Here is a 19,219-nt window from a genome sequence, read left to right as displayed (position 1 = left end):
TTTGAGGGAAGTCTGTAATCTGTATTGAAGGTGTATCAGCATTACATCTTGGCCTGCAATGGTGTTACAAACAACAGCTAATCCACATCTCTCTGAGGTCATTCAGTGTTAAAATGCTTTCTCAGGACAACCTGTCTAGCCAACTTGCCAGTTCAAGTTCAAGCCTTCTTTATCATTGATTTTCCCAAAGTGCCCAAGGAACTCACAATGTATTATCTTAATTTGAAATATTTCTTTCCTAATGCAATTGCAAGCACATTAGCAAAGACAGCTTCTACATATCTTGTATATGAAAGCAGGTTTTAGTAGACAATAAAAAGGAAAGCATGTGCCATATGTCGGGAAATGGAATAAGTAATAAAAATTCACATTAATAAAACTGAGCAGCTGAACAAATTTTCATCATCCTTAGCCTCCTTTCATCCTAAGATTGTGATCAAAGAAAATGTTAAATAGCCAATAGTAACATTGGTAAAACTGATACTGCGGGAGCTTACAGCACTGCAGATGAGCCCACTTCAAAAGTGTTGGGAGTTACGTGGCAGCATGCTTTCAAAAGCCGGCCTAAAGTACCCCAGAAATGTGTGAAGCTGACACCTCCTCAGCTGTCACCTCCTACAGGCTCAGCCCTCTGACCTCAACATGAGCACCTTCAGAAGGAAGTGGTTTCATATGGGGTTCCCAGAATAGTTCAACCGCAGGAGTTTTTAAGAGAGAAGTCCTGTTTGTTTTTACACAACTCACTCTCTCTCTCTCCCCCCGTACCCCTTCAACACCCATCTTTCAAAGATAATTCTGATAGCTACTTCTCTGCCTTCTTCATAGTAGGCCCCACATAGACTTAACACGTCTATAAAACTCTTAGAGTTTAGCATTTGTACCTAATTCATTAACTATTCTTCAGTGCTGAAGTGCAACTTCAGAAGCATTCATCATGAGGAGCTGTTTTGAGGGTATATGAAGGCTGAGGAGCAGTACAAAGCATTACAGGCCACCTCTAGTACTCCAGATGAGAGGCAGAACCCAATATCTGAGGCAGTATTCCCAGAAGTTCAGCCATCTGAGTGGATCTTCATTGTCAACAGCTGACCGTGGTCTGTTTAAAATGTACCAGACTGAATCAGGAATAAATCTGATTTCACTCCAAAAGAGACTATAATCACAAATCTCACAGCAGGATGTTCTCTGATCCATCTCTGTCTCAGTGTTTGATGAAGTTTCTGCATTGTTTAATAGAAAATTAGTCATTGTAAAATAAAGTGCATTGCCCGGTTAGTTACAAGTGTAGGCCAGCGTGGGGTGGCTGACAACCAAGAATTATTTGTTTGTCACTAGACAGCTTTGGAAGATGTGAATAGTGTATAAAAAATCATATGATGGGTTCAGTTGTTATTTTAGGAGAAGAATACTTAATGAAAACGGCATGAAGTCTATGTATTAGCAATACACTGTGCAGTGCCCTGCAAACTCAGCTCTAAGCCAGCAAAGAAGGGCATTTAAAACATTTATTGCTAATCCTTCCATTTTACTTCTTGGAAGTTTTAAAGGCAGGGTTTCTTTGGGAGTGTATGCCAGTTGATAGCATATAATTTTTGATTGCTCATTAAGATGGTTATTAAGCATCTTGAAGTATAGGCTTTCATTTTGTTTTCATGGTTATCAGTATGAAACATTCTCTTTGTAAAGTGCTTACTGTCCCAAGGCTAGCTTCATTTCAGCAGAGATTTCCTTGCAAGAATCTCAAACTCACTTCTTCAAAGGAGGCATTTTTTCAGAGTTGGTTTTTATGGTGTGATTTTTCTCAAGTAAATCAATTTAAAACATTAATTGGGAGACAGCATCTTTTTTTTTTCCAGAATAACTTAAAAACAAAACAAAAAAAAAAAAATACACTGGAGATATGATCAATATCCAAATACCTTGGTATTGCTTAAATGTCAAGGGCAATTATGCTTTTTTTTCCTAGCATCAAATAGTGTTATATATGTATATCTCAACTGAGAAAAATATGCAATTTGGGTTTGCAGAAGGAGGTTAGGGAATAAGCAATGTTTCTATCCACCATAAGTCACAGCAGATCCAGTGTCAGTATTTTTCTGGGGAACCACAACTGCATCTATTAGGCTCAGAGCTACATATATATGTATATACTTATATTCAGCATTGGGAAGTCTGATGGCACATCTGAAATTACTATGTTTGGATCATTTCAGTGGGCAGAAGTTCACCAATTCTGCCTTTCCTTTGTGTAGATCACCTGCACTCTTATTCCTCCTCTCCCTTTCTCCTCCCCGTCCCTGAATGGCCTCCAAGGCAGATACGGAGAGAGCAGTGCTTCTTCTAGCTTACGCTTTCTTTGCAATAGCCTGTGCAAGAGGTAGAGAGAAGTGAGGGTTTCTTCACATTAAGGAATTCAGAGGCTGTGATTTCACTGTGATTCCTCCTAATCTTCAACTTCTTGGAATGCCAAAACCTTTTTCCTCTCACTAAATGCATGACTGTTTCTGAAAATGATGCTGGTTGTTGGTCAGCAAACCATGCAGATGCAAGACTTGATGGTAGAGCAAGGAAGACTGACCCTTTGCTTCTCTGTCCCCAGCCCTAAAATGAGAGCCATTTTGTGATAACACCCCAGCCATTCAAATATATATCTCCCTATATATATTACATGAGAGCTAGGTCAATGGAATGGATGTTTTTCTACCTGTGGATCTAATCCCAAGAGGTCTGAGCAGCTCTTACACAAGTTTTGTAACCAGTGGGGTTTGAAAGCCTTTTCTGCTTTGTAGAACTGGGTTGTCAGACTGTAACTAGTGGCATTGCATTGCTGCATGATGAATATACCTTAAGAGTTTGTTTGTCAGCAGTGTTGTGTTCCAACTCTCCCTGTCCCCAGCCTCCAAAAATTTCAGACTCAACTCATAATAAATTCCGCTTTGTAGATGAGTAAGAAGCAGCTTAGCAGCGGGGAGTGTGTACTTTACTTTTGAGCGTAACGAGTGGTTCTAATTTACAAACTATAGCTGTGGCTGAGAAATCCTGTAACCCTTTAATCTCAAATTATTTATGACTTTCTCTCACTTTTTAATAGATTTTTTTTTTCTTTTTCCTTTTTTTTCTTTCACCTGAGACTCAGGAGGGTTTTCCCACTGCTGCATCATTCAGTGTGTGACAGGATAAGGGGATATTAGTTTCAGAACAGTGCTTTGTGAGGGTTTTTTTTAATGGAAAGGAATTTATGATGTGTATCCTGTCAGATCTATTTAAATAATTCCTAAAAGACTAGCAGAATTTGACCTTTGCTGCCAGTAATTATCATTGTCCTTGAAATTAACATAACAAATCTCTATTTGCATTTTTTAAATTGATTATAATTGTAATTTTTAAAGACTCAGTTGATGGTCTTTGCACCCACGAGCATCAGTGAGAACTTCCTGAAAATAAAATTTGCAGAATAAAACCCTCTTAAAATTATTTTTATACAAAAAGATAATTGTGCTTGTTCATTATCCAAACTACAAGGGCACACATCTTATGGGCTTATAGCCTTTTGATTTTTTCTTATAGACTCAGTTATGGTTCACTTAAATATACTGCTAGATTTTTTTTCTTGCAGTGCATTTTAATGATATCTGCTTTCCAATATACAAACTGTGCTTTGAAATATAAATGAGTTATGAACAAAGAAGTATCAGTAGATATACTGTGTATGCTAAGGCAAGCCGTTAAGATGGATGCCAGTAAATAGATATGCCCACTTCTAGGAATATTTTCAATGGAAATTTTCCAGAGATGGCTAATGTAATTGTATTTTTGTGCAACAATTAGGAGGGAATTACGATAGTTCTTTCGACGCGGAGAAGGGAGTGGGCACTATTGTCATTGCAAAGCCCTTGGATGCAGAGCAGAGGTCAATATATAATATGACTGTGGAGGTCACCGATGGAACAAACATTGCCACGACTCAGGTAGAATATCACATTCCTTTCTTGGCAAGTTTTTAATTTGTTAGTGGAATGTATATGCTATAAAAATTAATAATTTTGCCATTCAAATAAAACCTTATCCTTTGAGACCACTGTTAACTAATGGAGGGGATATTTTTCAGAGCCTTTCCATCTGGTTGTAAAGAATCGGCTGTAGAATGTTTCAAAGCAGTATTTCTCCTTTTGTCCTCTTCATGCTCACATGAAAGTAATTTGCCTTCCTCCAGCTGAGGGAGTCCCGATCACAGGCGGCGAAGCTTAGATTTTGACAATTGTGTCACCCCGTAATGGTCCAAAATACAATAGTGCTTCTGTGGTGTTGGGGAATATTGCTATTGATCGTATTAAATGGAGTTTATACCTCTCATCCTCCCAAGACCCAAATGTGGGACACAGGATCAATTGCTCAGAAAAGAAATTGTTCAGAGGGGAAACTTAAAATTCAAAAGATCTCTCCTTTAGTGTCACTGCCTGTGATTATATTGTCTTCTGGGGAACAGCCTCAGTGAACCCTTTAAAACCAGACTTGCTTATCAGGGTCAGTGCCTTTCAGCAATTAAAAAGTCAGGTCGGATAAACATGAAGGGCTGCGATAATGCTGGCTCTGACACATCCTTGTTGGAGAGACTCTGACGCAAAGCCTGGGTATCTGTTTCGTGGGGACCAGTCTGGTGTTGGGACATGGCCAGGGTCATGGCACCAGGACAGGGACTCCAAAGAGCAAAATCCTTCAATACAAGGTGGAGTTATGGGGTATGAATTAGCTAGGGCCTGAAATCCTACATCTGAATTATTGCCCAAGTGTAAAGTGTGCCTATAGCCTGAATGTTATTTGACACATATGGAAAAAGACATACCAGTAGAGGACACTTGTGTGCGGCCTTAAATCCCAGATTAAATGTGGTTTGTAGAGGAAATGAAAAGTATAGGTTTGTGATGTTATTTGCTTCTTTATAATGCAGAAGGAAGGGCTGAACATTTTTTATATTTACATATATGTATGCACACGCAGATGCTTCTGTTCTACCTTGCCTTTTTGCTCAAATGGTTCAGATGTAAGTCTGTATTCCCTGAGTCACAACACCAATTTTCCTGAAAGAGACTGTTAAATCACTGAGTGCTTTCTCAGTCTGAATTCCTATTTATAACCAGCCCTAAAATCTCTGCCTAAGTATCCCTATCTTATAATTTCTGCTGATAATCCACTCCTGATAAGAAAACATCAGTTGATAGTAAGTTAGGTGGTAGGAAATCTGCTATTTTCCCTGTTAGTTTCAGTAATTAATTGCATCTCTGCTAAAAACATCCCTTATTTTTAACTTGATTGTATCTGGCCTGTATTCCCTGTTATGCCTTTCTCTGCTCGATTAAAGAGCTCTTTAAAAAACAGCATTTTCTCCCCAGGAGGGCACTTATTCAGAATAGTCAAATCACCTCCCAGCCTTCCGGTAGAAAAGCAAAGGAGAATGACTGACCTCTTTACATTCTCTTTCCATAAGACATTTTCTTCAGCCCTTGAGTAGTTTTTTTGCTTTGCTTTGTTTTTTAATCTTGGCGACACTCTCAGTCCACATTTCAGAAATGTGGTGTTAAATCCCTAACATGACCTTTTTTTTTCTTGTAAACATTTTAGCCAAGCAAGTATTAAAAAGCACAGGGAATTTCAAACATGCTGGATACAAGTAATTTCTCTTCTCATGGATATTATGTTTGTTGGTTTTGCTGCTTATGATTTAATAAATTGACCGCTATGACAGTCCTCAAAACCTGTTTTGATGAAAACCCTACATTTTTAATTAAAACATATGGTAAAAACATATTTCAGTAAAGCTGTTGCATTCTAAAAAAAGCCTGAGCATTCTTTGTAACAGTGATGTGACCTATTTAAAAGTGTAACATAGTCATTTAAGATAGCAATAGTATAGCATTCGATAATCATCAGTGGGTACAGGCCCTTCTTTCCTCCTTCTCTCCACGTGGATACTGATTAAGTATTTAACTGTGGCCCAGACAACCACTGAGAATGTGTTTCTTTTGCTCTTCACAACAGAGATTTCAAAAATGATCATCTCAAAGCTGCCAAAATTATGGCCTGGGCAGTTACCTGTCCCTTTTATAAAGCTTTCATACTGTATTTTTGACTGTACTTTGGAGCCTTTGGTGACCTTATTTATCTTTATTTCCTTTTAGAACAATAATTGAAAAATCATTGCTTCTTTGATAGGTTAAGTAAAATATATCATAGAAAGAGTAAAAAAAGCACCTGCTGATGGCTCTCAGTGGCCCTGTTCCGACTTTTGGTGAAATGACATTGCAAGTACTTTGTCTCATATACATAATACCACCTGCATTTTTTACTATAGCTGCAAGAAGATATGGTAGAAGAGGAAATGGGGGGAAAGCAAACGTATAAATTCATCCCCTTGTATAACAATAAAATAATATAAAGCCCCCCCCCCCAAACTGCAATGGTTTATTTTGACACAGCTGATCATCACTGTGCCAAGTGGAACAGTCTTGCTTTTTATTCCACCCCACCTGTTTCCCTTTATCTCTTCCTGGCCTTTTGTCTATTACACAGTTGGAGGTGGTAAAATACAGTGTAAAAATGCCAAAGATTTTTGCTTCGGTAACATGATCCCTGGCATGGACTCGCATAAGTTTCTTCAGCAATGTTCCTGCACGCCTGAAACTCCAATAAACTGTTCGCTTCCTTCATGCCTTACTGAGCACATGGTTCACTACCATACCATGAGAGGAAGGAAATAATTTTGATTTAAAAGTTACATCTGTTGTATTAGCAGTTCATTGTTGTGAAAAGGGGCGAAAAGAACGTAAGGAATATTAAAAAAAAAAAAAAAATTTGAAAACTTCCTTTGTCACTGAAAGGTTTGGGTGTGATCAGGATTGCAAAACAGAATACAGTCTCCGAAGTCAGAAGCAAAGGGTCAGGACTTGTTGATCTGCTGCCACTCACCGTGCTGCCCATGCAGCTGAGCCCAGCCATCCCAACAGCACAGCCGTGATGGGGAGGGGTGGAGGGGGCAAAGACAAAGAAACGTTGACTTGCTTGATTTATATATTTCGGGTGTGGGTATAAAGCTTCTGTCACGTTGATTAACTTCTAGGAAGGTGAAGTCTCCTGACTTATCCAGGGAGAGCTTTTGGTTTTATCCCTTAGCTTAATTCATTATTGCTCAAGGCCACACTGTAATTTATTAAAAGCTGAAGGCATACATTGGCTCTAAACCCCCGCGAAACACGATTCCTGCAGCTGCCATCGAGCTGTTGCCCTTGGGGAGGGGATGGGGCTTCTGCATGCCACACGCTGGAGAGAGCTGGGACAGCAGCTCCTCGCAGAGACCCTGCTCCTCACCACCGTGGGCTGGGAAAGGGTCTTTTGTCCTCGCTTGTGCAGAGAGAGGAACCTCCCAGCAAGAAATCAGTGTAATGGTATCTAAATGCCTACTCCTGCCACAATTCTGACTATGTAACATTAGAGGTTCTCTTGGTCACGAGTCAGTTTATCCCAAAGCCTCCTTTTTTTTACTGGACAGCTCAGATCCTTTACAGCCAAGCACAACAAAGGAATAGCATTTATTTATTTATTTGTAGTGCATACTGTTGAGTTTTGCTAAAATACCGACAGAAGTACAGTACAGTGGGGAACAATCATTTAAGTGATGATAATTTTTCACTTTTATTGAGAATGTTGCACTAGCGGATAACTATTTTTTTTAAGAACTGCCTCCTGGAGTCATGGTATGATATGAAAAAGACAGTTTTACTTCTAGCTTATTTTCTTGCCTTCTCCTTCTTTCTCATTGTCCTAACTGCTATAAAAAAGATGCTTTCAAGTATGAAGGCTGATGCTTCCAAGCTAGGAGGCAAAAAGTGCCTCGGTTTTACTTATTGCAAAACCATCTCACTATTTCCCAGTAGAATGGACAGTCAGAGAGGAACATACAGTTCCCTCAGAAATGTTTTTGTAGATCAATACATCGTTGCTTGTAATACCTCCAGCTGGAGCCTACCAGGCTGGAAGAGCAGACAGGAGAAGTTACTGCTTATTGCCCCTTTCTGTCTCTCCTTGCAGAAGGTTGTGGGCTGTTACTTATTCTTCTGCTCAGGATTGACGTTTAGCTGTGAGTTTCAGGATACCAAACTTGGTCTCACCTTTCAGAGAGCACCTTTTCTTTCTAAGATTGTTTCTTAACAAAGAGGACCGTATCAATCACCCCGAGTGAGGGTGGTTCTTTTAACTGAATGGTGAACAGTTTGTCTTAGAGGTCCATGGCCAAAATGTTGGTAAGACATTAGAGCCCACCAGAAGAGGTTCTGGGCTGTGGATTCTTCTAGGACGGACAAGAAGACATGGTCTTTCCATTCATTTTTTTACTTTTGCTCAGTTGAGTGTTTCCTCCAAACTAGAACCAACCCAATCCTTGATTTTTTTCTGTCCCATCCAGCGATCTCAGCACTGCCTTGCCTGTGAAACAAAGGCTTTTTCCTCTGTTTTAACATAACACAAGGGGCATAGTAAAGTATAAATAACAGGCCACTGAGGTCGGTAGGGAAACTGTTTGCATTTTTATGTTAAGGTTGGAGTTTGGGAAAGAGAAAAACTTGTCAGGAAGTAGCGCATAAAGCTGTGTGGTAACGCCGTTGAAAGCAATATTAAATCAAAATAGGTTTTCAAAACCCATACAAAAGCGTAACCTGAGTTTAAGCAATTCAGGCACTTAATAGGTTGTACTACAACACTGTGCCCAGACCAAGCAATTAGCCAAGCAGATTCTTCCAGCTTCAAATGTCTCTAAAGCAGCTCCTGGCATTTATCCAGTTTTCACTCAAATACATTTGTGCCTAAACCAAATGTATTTGTGATGGGCAACATTAAAAACAGCTTTGGAGACACTTCCTGCATTAGGTTTTGTCCTGCTTTGATTTGATTGTATTTCTCTAGGCCTTTCACTTACCATTTTGAATACAAAGTCTTTGCTAATGCTCTGAGTGTTACTTTGCCTAATTTGTAAGCTTGGAGGCCTGTGAATCCTTTATTTGAAACTTGCTTTAACTGTGGGAAATAGGAAGTGAGCAGGGAGAAGCAAATCTTTTATAGCGAGGTGCTTGTTCAGACTATAAATTAGGCTCTGCACAATGGAAGCAGAAGGAGGCAAGCCTGCCTTTCTGGAGCCTGCGACACGCTGGAAAAGATATGAGCTTTCAAGGATAACCAGGCAGAGACTGCTTTGCTGCATGTTTGCTTTATGAGCATGAAAAAAAGACTTGCAGCTAATGTTTGTCTATGAAAAGTGCTTTAGTCAGTAACCTTGCACAGTCCTCAGCAAAGAGGAATCCCTACTTAGCAGCAAACAAATAGTAAACATTTCCATTCATCACCTTTCGGAGATGTGTTAGGAAACTTTTAAAGCCTGTCTTTGATTTTACACAGTGGGTATTGTCACAGCTTAACACCCCAGGCACCTACACAGTAATAAAGGATATTTATGCAACACAGCTCATTCTTGCCATATCTTCCGTTTGGAAATAAATATGAAGAAAGTATTAAATTACACATACACTATGAGTCTTTGAGTCACTACAGTAGGATAACAGTTGATTTTGGGTGAAAGATGTGCTACAGGCTGGCTAAAGCATAAAGCTTCAAGGAGCAGAATGCTGGCCCTTTTGAAGTCGGTGGGAAATTTGCCAGTAGTACCAAGATTTTATGCCTAAATTTGGCAGCCATTAAGAGAATTTGAGTAACTTTCCTCATATTAACAATCTGGTGGAATTTGGCTTACTCAACTTCACATATGTTTGTAGGATCAGGTTTTCTATGAGCCTGATGTTTGGGTCAGTGTAACATTTGTCCATTATTAAAGGAAAAGATTGCCCCCTCTTTTTAAGTAACACCTTACTAGAAGTCATCCTGCTGGAGCAGGAAACCTTCTGCATAGGAAGGCAGCATTTTAAGGTGACCTGATAAAAGGGGGGTGGCTCAAAAATAAACCTAAAGCATCTTCCCCAGCTTTGCCACTGCTCTTCTTGTGGTTTGGGTAAGTCATTTAACCTTGCTGTAAGGCAGTGTTTTCCTGGGGAAAGGATGACAATAATAATACTCACTTGCACCTCAAAAATGTTGTAAGGATTGAAGGACTAATATCTATTGAAAATGGCACTTAAGTTCCATTTTTTTTACCTGATTTTTTTTTCAAGTAGCTCCCAAGACAGTTAGATTTTTAAGAAGAGTTCCATTTTCTCCTTTTCCATAGCTTGTGGGTTTAACAGAGCTCCGTATAATCAGTATGCCCGTATATAATCTAACTTTCTTTTGTTGCAAGAAAAATCCGCCCACCTCTAGTAAAGGGGAGACCGTAATGTTAAAATTACAGTTGACTCCCGGGGATTTTGAGGGACAGCTGACAAAAATTAGAAATATTCTTAACTGCTTTAATAGAAGAAATTGTGAATCAATAATGACCTCTTTATTCATTAGCATCTCTAACCTACCATCTTCAATCTCCAGATGGAAGTGGCTGTTGAAATGCAGAGTAAGTAATAAATAATGCGTATTTCAATGTGGATCACTTGACAAATCATTAAAATACTGTCATCTCTAGGGAGGAAGATGCCTGCCACTTAAACAGGCACTTGATCAGCTTTACAGTATATATGAAATGAAAGGAGGAAAGAAGAAGAAAAAAAAAGTAGTTATTTTCTGGAAACTATCAAAGCAATTTTAAGTGCATAGTTCCCTATAAGTTTGATCACCACACTGAATGAGGACCTCAATTTTTTTATCTTTTCCCCTCTCCATGTCTCCCATTCCCCAGGCACCATCATGGTCCATATCTGTGTGTCAGAGCATTAGCTTACATGTTTTTCAGTGGGAAGAAATGCTGCTTTGTGAATCCACAGTATAATTTCCATAGTCTCATGGCTTACCTTTGGTCTCTGATGCTGATCCAGTCCCACCCTGTTTGGTTTATGCAGTCTAGTGAAGGCATAAATCACAAAGCCATGGCTTGCATAGTCACGGTGCAAGCTTTGTGGTGGATAAAGCTTTATGCCCTCCTCTGCTTTCCCAATTTGCCAGTGATCCCAAAATGCGTTAGATATAATGGGAAATGAACACCAGCGCTGGGGTGATCACATACCACGCAAACAAAACAGCATGTCACCACTGTAGCAGTACCTTCAAGACACATTGGTGTGCATCTGTACATTTTTTTTTCTTACAGAATAGCTTGAGCTTGCACACAGCAATGTTAAAAACAAATTCACAGATATGAGCCTGTCCCTCACATGGCAGCTTACTTGTTCAAGGTAGACCATGCTGTACTAGCATCAGCAGAATCAAACACTTGGTATTTTCAGTCGAATCCATTTGAAAAGTTTTTACTTCTCTGTTAGACTATCTAAAATGATACATGACTAAATTTTTTGGCCACTAATTAAAAGTAAAATAAATTGTGGTGTTGTCTGTGTTAACAATGCAGCAGTAAAATAATCCAGCCAGTATTAAACACTGGTAATCAGATTATCCCCAACTCATATTGCTTCAGTGTTTCTTCCTTACAGTAACAAAAAATGGTTCAGCACTGGCTCTGTGTCCCATTAGAGTAGACTTGAAGTCTTTCCTTTTTTCCTGGGGCTTTCTTTCATATATTACAACTCATTTCTTCACACATTTTTCAGATGTGGGTTTAGCTTTTTTTTCCTTCAGTCAGGTCAGAAACACTCCTTGATATATTGTATAGCAACAACAAAAATTAAAAAAGCTAAGTAACTCTTCATCATTATTATAGGCCCAACAATGTGTATTTCCCCAAATTTTTATTGCTATCTGTCGAACACTGAAGCATAACTTAATATAGGCTTTGCCCTGCTTCACTCTGGCGTACCATAATCTGGTGAAAATTAAATTGTATGGAATGCACAGTTGAAGTCCTATGCCATTTAACTTACAGAGCATTTTATTTCTGCTGTCTTTTAAACAGTTCCCAGGCTAGTTCATTACGACTGCTGCTTACAATTGCTCATGTTCCTTCTAGTAATGTGTTCTGCAAACCCTTCCACATATCTTGTAAATCTAAAGTTTCATTTCTCTCTGAGGCCGACATCTGTTTGTGGAATATTGCAGTAAAAGTATAACTTTTTTTTCTTCTGGTAAGAAAGTATAGGTGAACAGGGCTTGATCAAGCAAAGTAATAAAAATATTTGCTTAAAAAAGAGCCAAGTACTTTTCGGAACAACAAAGAAAATCTCATGAGAGATGGGTCAAGTCTCCTAGTCATAGGGAAGAGTTCTATGCATGGCCTTTCCCGTGTTGTTCATTGGACTGTTTCTTTTTTCAAAGCCTTTGAATAAAAATATTGTTCCATTTCACTCGCTGTAAAATTAGGTGTGTGCTTTCACAGGTGTATTCTGCAAAAGATACTTTTTGTTTCCAGTGCTAAACAAGAGGCAACTCTTTGCATTTCATCTTTGAGTATTATGTAGTTTATCAAGGGTTTTGCTGCCATGATGCCCAAAGTGATCTATAGCATACAAAGTCTGGAAAGCGAATTTTCTCCAGGGAGTGACTCCTCCAATGGTGAAAAACACAAAACCTCATCAGAGCCACTCACACATAATGTTGCATAGTCACACAACTTTTGAAAGGCAAAGCTTGGAAAATAGTGATTCTTATTAGCTGACCAGGGTCAGCTTGTGATATATTGAAATGGGTGTAATAGGCAGCAACAGCATCATCCTGGCTGCCTTTTCCCTCTCCAAGGTTCTTTAGGGACCAATACCGAGGTTTTGAAGACCAACTTGAAGCAAATGGCACAGTGTTCATTCACATTTTTAGCAGAAGTCCTACCGTTCATAAACTGCAACAGAAGGGAGGCAAATAGGTGTTCGAGGGGAAAGTGAATTAGTTGGCAATAAAGACAACCATCACTGGCAAAGGAAGAGCAAGGATGAAACCGTAAAAATAATCCTTCCCTGTCACCGGTGCCCTGAGATTACCTGTCCTTAGTGGTATATATTGATCTGTGTGGGGTGGGCTTTTGTGGTCATGAGGTCATGTCTCCTCAGCTCATCAAGTGTCACCATTCCTAACACAGCCTAAGGTGTAACAGCAACTTGGAAGTCTCCACTGCTGTCATGATTTGATATTGCTAGTATGTCCCAATGCAATATATCCGGCAGAAAACACCACAGGATTTAGCTGAATCTTGATTGTGTAAAAAGCAGATTTAAGTAACATGAAAAGGATTCTTTTATAGCTTTATTAATAGTGAAGGGGAAAGGAAATCCCATAATAGCTCTAGGAGTCTCTTCTAACCAGAGCAGTTACAAAGGGACGGCAAAACCTTTTCTATGACCATTGCAGGAATATTTTCCAATCTATAGATACTAAAAATATGGACTTCTTTGTCAGGCTCTGAGTAGGTCTTATAATTAGGAACATTTTGTCTTCAAAGTCATATCCTTACTGTTTCTTTTGATCTGAACAGTAAGCATTTAATATTAAATTATGTTTCTCAGTCCCACCATACAGCAGCATAACATCATCAGCCATCTAAAGTAAATTACATTTCTCTAGGTGCCTATTCAGTAATCTGACTAGACTTCAATAACTTCAAATGTTTTTCTTTTATTAACTGTAGGTTCTTATCAAAGTGTTGGATAACAATGATAATGGCCCAGAATTCTCTCACCCAAGTTACGATGTCACCATTTCAGAGGACATCCTCCCTGATACTGAAATTCTGCAAATTGAAGCTATAGACAGAGATGAAAAGCATAAGTTGAGCTACACGATTCACAGCAGCATCGATACAGTCAGCCTGAGAAAATTCAGAATTGATCCCAGCACTGGGGTGCTCTATACTGCTGAGAGATTAGACCATGAAGCTCAAGATAAGCACATCCTTAATGTCATGGTAAGAATGCAATATTCACTTGGCTGGGGACATAATCACTGCTGCTTCAGGTGCACATGTGCCTTAGTCTTTGCATGAGCAAAGGACTCTTAGTGCAGTAAGTAGTCATTAATTTCATCTTGCCTGCCCTGCTGTGTTATTTATTTTACATGTTTTATTTGGGCTTTTGGGAAACTTATTGTGAATACGTTGTACGGAATATGATATGATTTGCTATCTCAAGGGAGATCAAGCAGGAAATTATTTAATCTCTTGGCATCTGGTCCTCTCACTCAAGGTAATTTTCAGAGTTTCTGAAGTGAGGCTGAAAGTTATTTGAGAAGTTATTCACAGGGAGATAACTGCTTTCTTGCCATAGAGAATGCTACAGCCTTTCTGAATACAAGCCTCGTTTATAGTTTACTTTTACAGACTTATTTTAGTACCTAAACTGTTGATATGCAAAATAACGTTCATCTACATTTCCAAATGTTTGGGTATGCAAAAAAAAAAAAAATTACCATTTTTTGATCCGCATGCCTAAATTACAGAACATAAGTCTGTCTGTTTTCAAGTGACGATTGTATATTATGGACTGGAGGTTAATAAAAAAAAATGGGTGTTAGTTTAAACATTGTAGTCTGCTATTTTCTTTAACCACTTAAGACTCCTGCAGAAGAGATCTTTGAAGGAACAGCTCATGACGTGTTAGGTACAGGGCCATCTTTGGGTGGGGACCCTAGTAATCAAAGAGCTGCTGCGAGATCCAGTGAGCAGGAGCCAAGTGGGGTCTCAGCTTGCAGACTAACAAGCTACAAGTCCTTTGGCGAGCAGGCTAAGAAATAAATATAAACTGAACAACAGAGAGACATGGCTGACAGAGGTCATTTCCTGGTGCTTGGTTTTGATCTCCACCTGACACAATATTTTTTTGCTCTATTTAAGAACCAAACTTCTGGGGATCATGTTGACAGGATGATCAGTGTAGCAGTGCTGAGATACTTTGTATGGGGTTGAGAGAGGTGTGATAAATGATAACCTCTGTTGGGAGTACTCAGCACTTCTTAAGGTAATTCCTTTTACTCTTGGTATCATCCTCTTCAAAAAGGTATGTACATATATAATGATGAAAAAGTGTATCGACAGCTACAAGCACTAGACTGACACACAACTGATCATAGTGGGTAAAATTGTTTGTAGCTCTTTGAAAGAAGGAACAATGGGTAAGGTATATTTGCCTCTATGCTGTAAAGCAAGGAATGGCAGGGCAAAGGCATGACCGTTTAGCATGTATTAAAAAAAAAAGTACTTCTGGCAAAGTTAAACCTAATTTAAGATGTCATGTGGTTGCCACTTTAAAAATTCATGTCATCATGGTTAGGTGCCACGCATTTTTTCACAAGTGAAAAAAATGTTCCTAAGCTTTTCTTGTTTCTTTAATTTTACTATCTACCATCTCACATGTGAACGTATTTTAGACTGTTCTTTGGGACAAATGGATTTTTTTATTACTTTGTATTAAATAGAACTGAAAGTATTATTAGCACTCAGATGAGTAATATATATGAAGTTTTACTAGATGGATATCAAGATGGGTATTATGCACTTGTTCTATAGGTCCGAGATCAAGAATTCCCTTACAGAAGAAACCTGGCCAGAGTCATCATAAATGTGGAAGACTCCAATGACCATAGTCCATACTTTACCAGCCCATTGTATGAAGCCTTGGTGTTTGAATCAGCAGCAGTTGGATCAGCAGTCTTGCAGGTCACGGCTTTGGACAAAGACAAAGGAGAAAATGCAGAGCTTATCTACACTATTGAAGCAGGTTAGGACAGAGGCTGAAAATGTATCATCATTATTTATGCCATACACAGAGCAGTGCTGTGATGCTGGTCCATCCTGACACACCAGTCAACTTCTTTGGTCTACCTTCTCCTGTAGAGCTGGGCAAAGGAGACATCTTCCTGTTGGCTGTTTTTTATTTTGAAGCTACTATACCCAAAACCTGTCAGAACGGAATCTCATTCACATTCACTAGATGGTCACAGAGCCTTTTACATCTAAGTCATTGGTTCAAAACCATCACAGAAGATAGTTATTGAAAGCTACAGCTGGTGACTTGTTTTCAGGTTGCTGGCTTCAGTCTAGTACACAGTGGATCCTCCATAAACAAATGCCACAACAGCTGGTATGTCCTGGCATCTTTGCCAATATTCAGATCAGAGGAGCATTGACACTAACACCAAGGCTGTGCTAAAAATATCTGTCAGCAGAGCCGTAGTATTTTAATGGCACAAGGGCTCTTGAAACTAAGGGAGGGTATGGGGATGCCAGATTAAAATTGCTTTTGCTGTTAATCTCTGGATATTTACATTCACCACACAATCTGTACCAGCAAAAGCATGGGAAATTTACATTATCTCTGCCACACATGCAAGTGAATGTAATTTTCTCTGGCTTATATGGATCTGAAGTTAAGAATTATCTCTGAGACAAACCATTAACATATATACCAGAAGGGTGGCTGGAAAAAGAGAGAAGGAAGTAGAAATTTGTAACCTTTGGATTTTTTAATATTTCCTTTCTATATTTTTTTTTCAGTAATATGAATCTTTCCATTGTAATAATTGCAAAACTTGAAACCTATATTGCCCTAAAAAGAAGTCTCATATACTGCAGATTGTCCCCATATTAATCAGATCATAAGCCTTTCCCAGCATTAGGCTCTGATCCTACAGGATCATTATTTATCCCTATATTGTTATAAAGACTTGTCACCAGCTAGGATGGCTTACATCAATTAGGAACAGGCTAAATGACAAAAAATAAGTAATGAAATAAGAATATCTACACCATCTCATATTGATTTATCTTCATATAGTTCAAGCTCACACCTTAAATTAAGCTGATATAACCTGAAGCTTAAAGAAGACCCAAGGAACTTTTTTCTGTCATTACCCTGTATGCTCTGTGGAAGCAGAGTCCCTTAAGCAAACCAGGAGGTGAAGTCTTTTGCAGCTAAAATTGTTGAACTCGGACCCTTATGGTCCTACAAAGATCTTAGCACTACATAATAAATATTTCCTTTATGTGCTGCATTTGGTCTTACCAGTTATTTCTCAGTATTCTCCAGTGGCCTTTAATTTAGATCAGGGGAAATTTTACATGTGCCCTGGCAGGACAGCACTGTGCCTTATAGAATGAACTCTGAGCAGACCAGATCAGGTTCCTGGGGCAATGTTTTTCAAGACTGTTCCCAGCTTGTTCTTGACACCTTATTGCTATTATGGTTACCTTATTACTATTATTACTTGTGGTGGTTTGACCCTGGCTGGATGCCAAGTGCCCACCAAAGCTGCTCTGTCACTCCCCTTCTCCACTGGACAGGGGAAAGAAAATAGAACAAAAAAGCTCATGGCTTGAGATAAGGACAGGGAGATCACTCAGCAGTTACCGTCATGGGCAAAACAGACTCGACCTAGGGAAAATCAGTTTAATTTATTACCAATCAAAACTGAGTAGGAGACAGGAGTGAGAACATGTGTAGGGTAATGAGAAATAAAACCAAATCTTTAAACATCTTCCCCCACCCATCCCTTCTTCCCAGGCTCAACTTCAATCCTGATTTTCTCTACCTACTCCCCCTGAGCGGCACAGAGGGACGGGGAATGGGGGTTGCAGTTAGTTCATCACACGTTGTCTCTGCCGCTCCTTCCTCCTCAGGGGAGGACTCCTCACGCTCTTCCCCTGCTCCAGCGTGGGGTCTCTCCCACGGGAGATAGTCCTCCATGAACTTCTCCAACATGGGTCCTTCCCATGGGCTGCAGTTCTTCACAAACTGCTCCAGCGTGGGTCCCTTCCATGGGGTGCAGCCCTTCAGGAGCAGACTGCTCCAGCGTGGGTCCCCCATGGGGTCACAAGCCCTGCCAGCAAACCTGCTCCAGCGTGGGCTCCTCTCTCTCCATGGGGCCACAGCTCCTGCCAGGAGCCTGCTCCAGCGTGGGCTTCCCACGGGGTCACAGCCTCCTTGGGGCACATCCCCCTGCTCCGGCGTGGGCTCCTCCCCGGGTGCAGGTGGATCTCTGCTCCCCCGGGGGCCTCCATGGGTGCAGGGGCACAGCTGCCTCCCCATGGGCTGCACCAGGGGTGCAGGGGAATCTCTGCTCCGGTGCCTGGAGCACCTCCTGCCCTCCTTCTGCACTGACCTTGGGGTCTGCAGGGTTGTTGCTCTCACATGTTCTCACTCCTCTCTGGCTGCAGTTGGTGTCCTGGTGGTTTTGGGGTTGGTTTGGTTTTTTTTTTTCCCCTTCTTAAATGTGTTATCCCAGAGGCTTTACCACCGTTGCTGATGGGCTCGGCCTTGGCCAGTGGCAGGTCCATCTTGGAGCCGGCCAGCATTGGCTCTATTGGCCATAGGGGAAGCCACCCGGTAGCCCCCCCGCTACCGAAACCTTGCTGTGCAAACCCAATACAGGTCTCCAAGCCAATCACCTATGGGTACCACCACAATGTAAAGAGCAACCTGACGTGCTAGGACTATGGCTCCCATACACTAGTAATAGAATCATACATGATGCAGACAGAAACATGTTATTATTAGAAAGGATGTTTTAGCTAGTATATGGTCCTTTTTAGTCTGCATGTTTTTTTCTTTCCCAGAAGCTCTCTCTGCCATTACAGACTGTTTCAGTTTCATCATGAGCTCTCCCTGCAGTGTCAGACTTCAGACTTACACTTACTGTAAGCCATGCACTCCTCCACAGATGTTCCAATCCCAGATGCATCAAAATTCAGTCTTCTGCTGCTGTAGTTTCTATGATCCATAAAATCTGCAGTTGAGGATACTGATTTTAACTGCAGCATTCAGATTGTACACAGCCCTTTCATTCAGGGGAATTAATTACATCACCTTACATGTGAAGAGAGCAATTGGTAAAGAAAGTACCGTTTGTGTAATTTCATAAGAAATTCCTAAAGGAGAAGAACCAGCTCTGGCCTTACGTGAATCAGTCAGTGGCTAAAAATTATTTGTATTAGCAAGCACTGACAAAATAACTGTAGCAGCATTTGTAGTGTCTACAAATGTGACAGATACTGTGATCTTTATGAGAATTTGTAGCTCTGGCAGAATCTCAGCTCCTCAGTGAATAGCACAATTTTTGCTTTAGCTGGTAGAGTAAACTTTACTGATCTGAAAGGATGGATACAAATAGAAAGCCTCTATCAGTATTGAACTACGTACAGTAGTGTGCAGCTTAAATTAGCCTCCAAGCCCCAGAATTTACAACAGATAGTGAATCACATCTTAAA

At 40.0% G+C, this 19,219-nt stretch overlaps 1 protein-coding gene across 2 annotated transcripts in view; it reads left to right on the top strand.

Annotated features, from left to right (window-relative positions):
- The window catches only part of FAT3 (FAT atypical cadherin 3), a 336,114-nt gene that overhangs the window by 238,445 nt on the left and 78,450 nt on the right, over positions 1 to 19,219 (top strand). For both annotated transcript variants that reach the window (XM_075727102.1, XM_075727095.1), the window contains exons 6-8: positions 3,829 to 3,968; positions 13,652 to 13,927; positions 15,524 to 15,734. In XM_075727102.1, the coding sequence (XP_075583217.1) occupies positions 3,829 to 3,968; positions 13,652 to 13,927; positions 15,524 to 15,734 (627 nt within the window). The remainder of the gene's footprint in view (positions 1 to 3,828; positions 3,969 to 13,651; positions 13,928 to 15,523; positions 15,735 to 19,219) is intronic.

Source organism: Pelecanus crispus, chromosome 1 (assembly GCF_030463565.1).
Source record: "Pelecanus crispus isolate bPelCri1 chromosome 1, bPelCri1.pri, whole genome shotgun sequence".
Taxonomy (NCBI): Eukaryota; Metazoa; Chordata; class Aves; order Pelecaniformes; family Pelecanidae; genus Pelecanus; species Pelecanus crispus.
The sequence above is the reverse complement of the archived record's forward strand: the minus strand, read 5'-3'. Positions and strand labels throughout refer to the sequence as shown.